The sequence below is a fragment of the Crotalus tigris genome, unplaced genomic scaffold, assembly GCF_016545835.1.
Source record: "Crotalus tigris isolate CLP2741 ecotype Arizona unplaced genomic scaffold, ASM1654583v1 scf7180000021329.891317, whole genome shotgun sequence".
In the NCBI taxonomy this organism is placed as follows: domain Eukaryota; kingdom Metazoa; phylum Chordata; class Lepidosauria; order Squamata; family Viperidae; genus Crotalus; species Crotalus tigris.
In genome coordinates this window covers 166,227-177,748 of record NW_024098456.1, presented here as the reverse complement: position 1 = coordinate 177,748, position 11,522 = coordinate 166,227, and the positions used below count along the sequence as shown (strand labels likewise).

At 38.2% G+C, this 11,522-nt stretch overlaps 1 protein-coding gene across 1 annotated transcript; it reads right to left on the bottom strand.

The window, feature by feature from the left end:
- Nucleotides 1-346: 346 nt before the first annotated feature.
- On the bottom strand, nucleotides 347-2,593 carry LOC120320374 (olfactory receptor 14A16-like). Its single transcript, XM_039370012.1, has 2 exons — nucleotides 2,452-2,593; nucleotides 347-2,357 (listed from the first exon to the last, which is right to left on the bottom strand). Exon 2 carries the CDS (start codon nucleotides 2,093-2,095, stop codon nucleotides 1,163-1,165), a length of 933 nt encoding a protein of 310 aa, XP_039225946.1. The 5' UTR covers nucleotides 2,096-2,357; nucleotides 2,452-2,593; the 3' UTR covers nucleotides 347-1,162.
- Between the last annotated feature and the right edge of the window lie 8,929 nt (nucleotides 2,594-11,522).

The window sequence follows — 11,522 nt, the reverse complement described above, 5'->3', positions numbered from 1 at the left end:
TGGTTTGATAGAGCATTAAAAAGAGTCATCATGTAAGAAAAACAAACATTAAGCAACTATATGCAAAAGTCAATGAGATGCCAGAACTGAAGAAGCATCTTGGATGAAAAGAGAAACATTTCCAAGGGGAAAAAAAGATTGTCCAATTCTCTTTTGAAAAGCACCTTTGGGACAATCATGAGAATTTCTATAGGCAAATCTGTGAGAAATTGTAGGCAAGCAGAGAAGATCTTCTTTCTTTCTTAAACAGAAGCAATTCTCAGAACAGAGAACGTCTCCACTAAAGCTAAATTAGGATGCAACAAAATGCTTTCAGCTGCAAAAAGTGAAGATGGACATTAGCAAAACGTAGAAAAGGCCAGAATTATTATATTTAATCTTAGAATTGAACTGAAAGCAAATACAATACAGTTTTGTGCCACATCTACATCAATAAGGACAAATGCTTCAGAAATTATATCTTTATAGAAACACACATCTATACAGAATATAATTAATGTACTGCAATTTTGTTGCAAAAATATCTGTTCAATGAAACACTCCCCCCCCAGTATGCATGCCCTATTTGAAAATGAAGTTTCTTTTAACTACTTTTGGAATTCCAATTCACTTTCTCAAAGAAATGTATTTTCTAACATTATGCTTATCATCAATGAAGCATTTCACATAGGCATCCCAATTACATACATCCCCATTACATACATATGAGTTGTAGTGGCACAATTGTTAGAATGCGGTACTGCAGGCTAATTCAGCTGACTGCTGGCTGCCTGTACTTCCAGTTCGATTCTTACTGGCTCAAGGTTGACTCAGCTTTCTATCCTTCCAAGGTCAGTAAAATGAGAACCCAGATTGTTGGGGGCAATATGCTGACTCTGTAAAACCTCTTAGAGAGGGCTATATAGCACTGTGAAGCAATGTATAAGACTAAGTGCTATTGCTGTCTTCCATGCAATCTTGGAATTGACTAAAAATCAAATGTAGGTATAAATAAACTTTATTTGAACTTTCTTTAAACATATATATTTTTCAGATATTTCTTTTAAAATAGATGTCAAAAAACTTGCAGTATAATCCAGTTACATTTTATTATCTTTTAGTCATTTGTATTTAGTCTTAAGAACTATGTCTAAAATTGAAATAGCAGACAAAGGTTTTCAGTTTATAGTTTTTTAAAAAGAAATGCTCTCAGGCTAAGAAATTTTGAAAGAGCAATTCTGATGTCCTTGTTTCTCATACTGTAGATTAATGGATTTAGTAAGGAGGGGAAAACAGAATACATTATTGTAATTACAAAATCAAGATGTGAAGGATTGTCAGATATGGGCCTTAGATAAGCAAAGTAGGCAGTAAACAAAAATATGGAAAAGACAGTGAGGTGTGGAAGGCAAGTGGAGAAGGCCTTTTTCCTTCCTTGAACTGAAGGGATTTTTAGAACAGCAGAGAAGATCTTCACATAAGTAACAATAATGAAGATGAAACATCCAAAACCTAATATAGAGCTGAACATTAGAACTCCAATTTCATTTATGTATGAATCAGAGCAGGCAATCTTAAGTAAATATGGAATTTCACAATAGAACTGATTGATAATATTAGAGCAGAAAGGAGTAGTGAATGTTTCAGAGGTGTTTAGCACAGCATTGAGAAAACTGGCAATCCACACACTGCCAACCATTGTGATGCAGGCATTCCTATTCATTATCATTTCATATTGTAAAGGGTTGCAAATAGCAACATGCCGATCATATGCCATGACTGTAAGGAAGGCTACATCAGAACTCAGGAAGAAAATAAACAAGAAGACTTGAGCAATGCAACCAGAATAAGAAATATACCTTATATTCATAACAAGATTAAAAACAGCTTTGGGGATAATGATTGAAACAGAACCAACATCTTGAATAGCTAAATTCATTACAAAGAAATACATTGGAGTGTGAAGATGGTAGTTAGCAGTGATTGCACTGATAACAAGAACATTCCCTATTACTGTCATTCCATAAAGTATCAGGAATAAAGCCATATAGATAAATTGTTGCTCCCGAATGCTTGAGAATTCCAAGAGAAGAAATACTGATGTGTGATTACCCATTTTTTAAAAATTATGAATCTTCATATGCCTTGGAAAACAAGTAAATAATTTTTTCATTCAGTTCTCCTTGGAAAAGTTTGAAGAGTAACTTCAATCTTTCACTGAAGTAACATTACATCTTCAATTTATAAATTGATATAAAAATAATTTTAGATTTTCTTACTCCATAAAATTTGCCTGCTGTTTCTTTCTCATTCGCTCTTCTTAAATGAAATTTCAATCTCTAGTAGCAGTTTGCTTTTTTATTCTGTTTTGACTTGAACTACAAATGAAAGGGGAAGAAAGTATGCTATAAATATTGAATACAAAAAAGAAAAGAAGGGAACAAATTGTTTGATATAAAACAAATAACTCACCGTTTTTATCCATGTGTATTTTTTCAAGCTTTCTCCTTTTTTCTTTGTTTATCCATCAGTGAGATTTTCTTCTGTGAAGACATTAAATGTTTTGCATCCACTATCTCTTGCCCTTTTCCCCAAAGATTTTTTTTCAAAATGGTTTCCATTGGCAGTCTCAGAAGATTGCCATGGATTGAACTATTTTTAATAGTCCCTGGGACCACATTATTTTACCTGAAGAATTATACAGGAAAATCAACACCCTGATGTTGGGATTAGTAGATTTAAGATGGTAGAAAATGTATAAAAATATTATGCAGTAAATTAGTCTTTTATATTTTAAGTACTCTATTATATTTTGTTCAAGTGTGAAATTAATGAGCCATATTATTCCGTCATATATTCCCCTATTTATTTGTGGAGAGATTCAATATTTTATTTTTATTTCATAAAAAGACAATGCTTATTTCTATAATTATCTGTCGTAAATTAGGCATTACATATGGGTCTTTTAAAATTAAGTTCCTACATGAGTGGTATCAGGCTCAAAATTAAGAAAAATATAGATTGAAAGTTCTTCCTTAATCAAGACAGCTTTCTCTGTTAAAACTGCTTTTCAATCCATTCTCCAGTTTTGGAGAAATTTAAAAGTTTTTATTAAAAATGGAAGTTTTTCATGAGATTTTGAACTTGAATTTATCTATATATATTATGCTAATTATGCTAATCTTGCTATAGTCACTCTGGATGATTAACCAAAAAGAAGAAAAAATAATAAATAGTAAAAAAATTGGCCTTTCATCCATAAATATAAGGGTACAAAAAGCAATAATCTTATAGGAAACTATTCCACATGCCTTGTACTGTTTTCATGAAATAACAGCATCATAAACAACTTAATGATAATAGATAAGATGAATCTATGTCTAAAATTATTCTCATAATTTTTGCTAGATCATGAACTTCTGAGTGACATCAATTATCATAGACTATTGAGGAACCTTTTAAAGATTTTAGACAAGAGACACTACACCAGGGCTGTAGCAGTTGCTGCTTAAGAATGCTTTCAAACATTTTAGAATTCTCCAAATAAAGGATTAGGACAGTGGTGGCGAATCTATGGCATACATGCCAGAAGTGGCACTCAGAGCTCTCTCTGTAGGCACGCATGCCATTCCCCGGAGATGGTAACCATCCCTCTTCAACCAGCCACCCACTAACTCACCGAGGTTCCACGTGGCTGGATGCACCCATGCTCTCACTGGCCTCTGTGTGCAGGGGCCAATGGTGTCAGGCAGCAGCCATCCCAGTCCCCACCTCACCTTGCCCTGCGACAATGGCACCCCCACCCTGCCTCACCTTACCTCACCTCACCCTGCAGGATGAGTCTCCTGCCAATTGCTCCACCTGCCAGAGACCCCCTGGATCTCCCCCAACCCTGCTCGGCCCCCACAGGCGTCCCTCCCCTTGAGCAACATTGATCATGCCCACCTTGGCCACACCCACTCAGTCTGCCATGACCATTACAGCCATGCCTACCCAGTGGGCCATGCCCACCTTGCATCCGGTGATAAATAAATGGGTTTTGGGTTGCAGTTTGGGCACTTGGTCTCTAAAAGGTTTGCCATTACTGGATTAGGAAATCCTCCAAAATGCTACTAGTTCATAATCCTATCATGTGAAATGTAGAAAGGAAATTTTGAAGACCTGATTCAAAAAGACCTTTTTTAGTTGCTTATGAATTTTTTTTAAAAAAGGAAAAATATTTAGAGAATCACATAAATATGTTTTGATGTGATTCAGACCATCCTTTGAATTAGTTGTTGAATTAACTAGATTCAAATGAAATAATATGAAATAATCTGAAATTTAGTTGAATGAAAACACACTAAACACACTAAATTTTCTCTTTAATAAGATGAACCAAAGATAAGAGTTCAGACTTCAGTAAATAAAGAATTTATTGTTATTTAGGATAGATAAGTGATCTCTGGATCACTTCTAGCACACTTCCCTTCTTTATATAATTATATTTAAAGAGCCAGGATCAGAAAAGTGGTAAGAAAAATAAGAGAAAGGTAAGAAGAATGAAATTGTTAAGTGAATCAAGAGCCTTTTCCTCAAGAAATTATCAATTACTGCCTCCAGTCTCAAGGCCAAATTGTAGAATAAGAGATCAATAGGCAAACACAACAATTTATTCAGCAATGATTATGGTAATTTAAGCTCAGTCATTGTGCTTTGGATTCTAATTGATTAGAAAGCTGGATGATAGATAGATAGATAGATAGATAGATAGATAGATAGATAGATAGATAGATAGACACAGACAGACAGACAGACACAGTATGATTACAGTTCAGAGGCTAAATTATTTGTTCTATAATCTGTTTTCTTGCTTATCCATTATATTTTCAGAAGTATTTTTCAACACCATATTTAACAAGCATCATTCCCACTGTTTTATCCTGTTTCTTCAGATTTCACTTCCCTATAGCATCACAAGGAAAATCATTCCCTGCACAGTTCTCATCTTTGTAGATATATATATGCATATATGGTCTTTTAAAATGCTAAGTGGTCACTTCCCCAAACTAGAATGTACTAATACACATATCGATGTATTATTGTAGTTTTCTTGTACATGATCTGCTCTTTTACAGTGACAGAGAATAGTCTTTATTATCCTTGCATGTACTACTCTACAAACAATCTAAAAAGTAAACACTTTAAGACCTATAGCTTTTAAACCGCATGAAGGAAAGACATTCCAAAAAGTGCAGATGGACAGGAGAAATATAGGATAAGACCATGTTGTGAATTAAATCTGAACTCATGAAAATTGTTTTATTAATTCTCTATATGATTTTTAATAACAGATACTGGAAAAACAGTTTGAAAGTACTTCTCAGCAACTACACACAAACATAGTTAATTTCAAGTCTTTATTATTATTTTTCAAACTCCAAAATATTTTCAGACCATATACAGACCATAATTTGAAAGTATTTTATCTAGTCTGACCAGGACCTATGAAAAACTTGAAGTCCAAAGAGCTTCCATTTTATGCGACCTCGCATTCCTACGCAACTGCCGAGATCAAAATCTAATCCCCACATGTTTCCAACTGAAATTCCACTCCAACTCTGCAGCCACCAAACGGATCCTGAAAAGAACAGAATTGGCCCTAATCAGAAATGAACTTCACACAAAAAGATTCCTCCTAGACCGAATTAACAAAGATCTCCTCACACTCCACCTCAAACTCAGCAACAAGATCCACCCCGCACTTTGGGACAAATCCAAACAACTCGCCATCTGGAGAGCCGAAACACAGACCACCCTCAAGACAGATACACACACCAACAAACTCCGAAGACTACAAGAACGCCAGAAACAAACCCCTCCTCCCTCACAGCCACACATGAAACAAACAGTGCATAACATCTCAGATAGGATCCTCACCAAAGCCGAAACCAATGTCCTTTCCAAAGGATTCAACTTTGCAGTCGCTCCCAAACACATCCCCACTGAAACCATTATATGTGGAGTTGAAACCAGCCTGACCAAAATCAACCCCGACGACGCTAACAGAATCAGACTCGAAATCACCAACATCCTCTGCACCAGCAAGCCACCCAAAAGCAACTTACCCAAAGAGGAACAGACAGCACTACGTAACCTGAAAGAAGACACCAGCATAATAATCCTACCAGCAGACAAGGGCAACGCCACAGTGGTTATGAACACATCTGACTACCAAACCAAATTAACCAACCTACTCCAAGACTCCACATACAAACCCCTAAATACAGATCCCACCACCTACCTGGAAAAAACCACCAGATCCAAAATAAAAGCCTCCCCCATTAGCGAAGAGATCCAGCAAAGAATCATTCCCAGAGAGAAATCATCCAGATGCCCCAAACTCTATGGTCTCCCCAAGATACACAAAGAAGGAACCCCACTCAGACCTATAGTCAGCTCCATAGGCTCACCTCTACAAAACCTAGCCAAATTTCTCGCCAAACAACTACAGCCCTATGCAGAATCCATCACCTCACACGTAAAAAACTCATTCCAGTTTATAGAGATCATAAAGAAACAAAACTTACAGCCCAGCGACCTACTAGTGAGCTTCGATGTCATATCCCTCTTCACCCAAGTGCCTATCAAAGAAGCCTTGACAGCTATTCAAAACAAATATAACCCCCCCAAACACATCTTAGATCTGACCAACCACTGCCTATCCAACACATACTTCATCTATAATGGACAAAAATACAAACAAACAGAAGGAGCACCCATGGGATCACCCCTCTCACCTGTCATTGCCAACCTCTACATGGAACACTTTGAAACCCAAGCTCTAGAAAAATCGGATCACAAACCCAAACTCTGGCTCAGATACGTAGACAACACCTTCATAATCTGGCCACATGGGAAAGAAAAACTGGACAACTTCCTCACACACCTCAACAGCCTACACCCCAAAATACAGTTCACCATGGAAACAGAAGCTAACAACCAACTTCCCTTCCTGGATGTCTTAGTCTACAAGAAATCCAATGGCTCCCTAGGACACACCATCTACCAGAAGAAAACACACACAAACCGCTATCTGCACGCTCTCTCACACCACCACCCAGCACAGATCAACTCTGTAGCCAAGACACTCATCTCCAGAACAAAACGCTTAGCTGACGAACAACACCTAAAACCCGAACTACACACTCTCACCAATGTACTAACATCCAATGGATTCCATAGAAATAAGATTACAAACCTAATCCAAAAAGAAACCCCCACTAAAATCCAAGACAAAGAACAAGAAAACGGCAAAGCCCTCCTCCCATACATAAAAGGCACCACAGACAGAATCAGTAAGATCCTCCATAAACACAACATCAAAACAGCATTCTGCACAAACAGAAAAATATCCACCATCCTTAGAAACCCCAAAGATAAAATTGAATTAGAAAATCAAGGAGTATACGAAATCCCATGCACCACTTGTCCCACCACATACATCGGACAAACCAACAGAAGAATAAGTGCACGCATTGAAGAACATAAGAACTCAGTCAAAAAAGAGGAACCAACATCTTCCCTGGTCCAACACCTTAAAGCCACAGGACATGAAATTGACTTTAAAAATACCAGAACCATTGCCAAAAGTGAACATTTTAATAACAGAATAATCAGAGAAGCCATCGAGATAGAAAAACGCCCACACAGCATGAACAAGCGAGATGATACCTCCCGCCTACCAGCCATTTGGAAACCCGCCCTTATTGACAAACGACTCCCTAACACAAAAAATGATACCAGACCCACACTCACAAAAACCACACAGGATGTCACCACCACACATCCACGCAAAAAACAAACCCAAAGCCACACCGATGACGAGGCACGACCACAAACCAGAAGCCAGACCACAGCTGCATCATTAGCCGCTTTAAACCCCTCCAATCCATACATGAAGCAAACTGACACCCTCCATGAAGAGGAGACACGACCACGAACGCGAAGCCAGAAAATAGCAAGGCAGCCCAAAATCTTAAACCCCTCTGCAACTCAGACTAACCTGAGCACAACCAAACAGAACACTCCCCCAGCCAATCAGAGCACAGCCAAGCCCCTAACCATTCAGAACACACCTCCACCCAATCAGAACACAGCCAAGCTCCCACCCAATCAGTTCATACCCCCACTGGCAGTTAAAAGGAATAAACAGCTAAGACCACACATTGCTGCTCAAAGCACGAAGCTGAAAGCACCAGCCTGAAGATGACGAATGGGACTTCGTCGAAACGTCGCCAAGACACTTCCAATTTTACGCGGGAGAAAACCCGAACAACCAAAGACCTACATACAAACACCCACAAAAACCTCAGAAAACACACACACACACACACAAACACACACACACACAGAAACAATTTCCTATTTATATATAAAAGCAACAATGCCCCTTGCTATTAATACATATCTTTTCCTCAGTTTTAAATAACTGTAATTATTTTTACAATTCCAATACTCACAGATACACACACACACACACACACAATTTCTTCAGATATTTCAGTCCTATTCAAACCTTTTGTTGGGCGGCATATAAATTTTATTAATAAATAAATAATAAAAAATAGAGATTGATAATACCCAATTTTTTGGATAGATAGTAACTACACTGGGAGGACTGATCATGAAAACACAGTAGGACCATATTATTATTATTATTATTATTATTATTATTATTATTATTATTATTATTATTATTATTATTAATCATATAGTTAGCTAGATGTTCAGACTGGATTTGGCATTTTTGTCTACCTATCAAGCCCTTACTAAGGACCTGGGATAGGCAGATGTTTGATGGTGTTACAGATATTCTTGCAGGATGGAAGCTATTTCCAGTAAGGCTGCATTTTGCAATTGATTGATGATGAAATTGTCAATGCCAATGGTGTTCAAGTAATGCTCCAGTTGTTTCGGAATTGCACCCAAAATGCCTATTACTATTGGTACTACCCTTGCTTGCCTTTGCCACGGTCCTTCTATTTCTATCTATAGGTCTTTGTATTTTGTTATCTTCTCCAGTTCTTTCTCTTCTATTTTGCTATCTCCAGGCACTGCCACATCTACCATCCACACTTTTTTGTCTTTCTTATTGACAATTGTTAAGTCCAGGGTGTTATATGGCAGATGCCTGTGTTTGAATTCTAAAGTCCCAGAGCAATTTAATTTCTTCATTTACTATCACTTTTTCTATGTTATGGTTCTACTAGTTCTTGCTTGCAGACAAATGATATTTCTTGTAGATATTCCAACCCAAAATTGTTGTTACTTTGTCATGCTGCTGCTTGTAGTTAGTCTGTGCAATCTTCTTGCAGCAGCTTACCAGGAAATCCACTGTTTCTTCAGCTTCTTTGCATAGGCACTTACTGTCTATTGCTGTCTTCTCAATTCCTGGTTTTGTATGCATTTGTCCTTAAAGCTTGGTCTTGTGTAGCCAGAATTAGTCCCTCAGTCTCTTTCTTCAATTTTTTTTAATGTATTGGCCATGTAGTGCTTTTTCTTCCCATGGCTCCGATCTGTTCTTCATTTGGTCTTTTTTGTAGGCCAATTTGATCTTTCCAGTAATCGGTAAGCCTTCCTAGCATACTAACTTTAGTGCAACTTTGGAGGCAAGTTGAGTGTTCCATTTGAAAATTGTAGTAGAGGCTGTGCAGATAGCTCAGAATGCTTAAAAAGAAATCCCAAATAGGGTTACCTCCAGATGAACCCCAGGCGATCTTATATTTTTTTAAAAAAACTAAGTATTTCTTAGTAATGTTAGTACATAATTATCTCTATTACACAGTTATATTTATTTTGTTTAGTTTATTATCGGTATATATATTTATATTTTTATACTAAGGCTGAAGACCAGTTGAAAATGAAAAATTAACGGATAAACACAGAATTCAAAAAGACAATGGAAAATTACTTTTTTAAAAAAAGATCCTACTTTCATGTACAATGTTGTTACCAAAAATGAAATCAGAGCCACTCACAGAGATTCTGAGAGATCAAAGCATTTCTTCCACATGAACAAAAGTATAGGTCTTTGATTACATGGGCAAATTCTCTACCTTCACTTGTTTGATTCCTTAGCCTGTGCTAGAAGGATTTAAAATAATTACTCGTTAAAAAAGTGTATTTTATGTATTGAATATATTTGGGTAATGTACATTTTTCATATTTCTTACAGAAAATTCTCAAATATTTGTGTTTTTCACATTATTATATGACAAGGTCACATACTGGTTGCTTTTCAAAGAAAAAAAATCTATAGTACACTGGATAAATATAAAATAATGGCTATATAAATGTTACTTTATCAATACGTTTATTTTGTGCAATCTGATAGATTTGGATGATCTTGGATGATTTCATAATAATTCATTTGTTAAGTCCTTCGCGAAATGGCAATGACACGAGAAGCAGTTGTAGTTCTCAGGAACCTCTTTATTTCTGTTCAGCATATTGGTTACAAGACGCCGACAACGCCCAAATCTCCCTGATCCTTTTATAGGCGATTCCCAGGCCAAACTGCAACATTTGGCGTGCTTATACTCGCGCATGCGCACGAATGCTGGCGACAGCCAGTCTGGTCCCGGGCAGCTTGCACCTGCCCGGGACTGTGAAGCAGGCTCGGGACATAACACCCCTTCCCCCCCAGCTAAGACTATGATCAACCCAATACGAGTGTGGTACCCATAGTAGCTTTGTACCAGTTATCCCTTTTGCTTCTATTGTTCCCCAGTGTTCTATTTTCCTATGTGTACAGGAATACTCTCTGTTAACTCTGTTTTGCCAGTAGGGTTACAAAATCTTCTAAATACTTAGGAGATCTTTTAGCTCTCTGTAACCTCCTGACTTCTGTGTACCTTCCAAGTACCCCTTGACTGAGGGGTGATGTATGCTTGTCCCCCTTGCTAGGCCCTGGTGATCCCCAAGGACTGTGCTCCAATGCCTGGCCTGCTTGCTTGCCCACCGGCTCATCAGGCCAGGGCTTCTTTCTCTGTTTGACCTGGTTGTCCTACCTGGCTGCAGGCTCTCTGGCCCTCTTAAATGACTGTCACTGTTGGGCAATTCTGTAGAATCTCCCAGGTCTGTCCTAGAGCTGTCAAGAGGTTGTCTTTCCCCATGTTCCCGTTCTGTACCCGGGCTTGATGGAGTTTCAGTGCTGTCCCAAAACTCAGTTGTCCCCTGGGTGATGTCAGAGGTGTTGTAGTCAGGATTCGGTTCCTCGACCACCTCCCTGTGTGCTTGCCCCCTTCTAGGGACAGGGGTAGTGTTGGGCCAACTAGACGGAATGTGTGCCAGCTCTCTTGCAGGGTGTGGGTTATTTGGACGCTCCCGGATATCCTCCCTGACTGGAGTACTGAGTGATGTGGGTGAGTAGTGATTATGCCCCCGGGGTGACTCCCTGGGTGGAGTAGGCACTGGTGCCTGAGTTCTAGTTGGGCTCCATGAATTCCTGTTTGGAGCACTTGCGGAATCTTGGAATGAGCTGTCTGTAGCTCCCTCGTTAA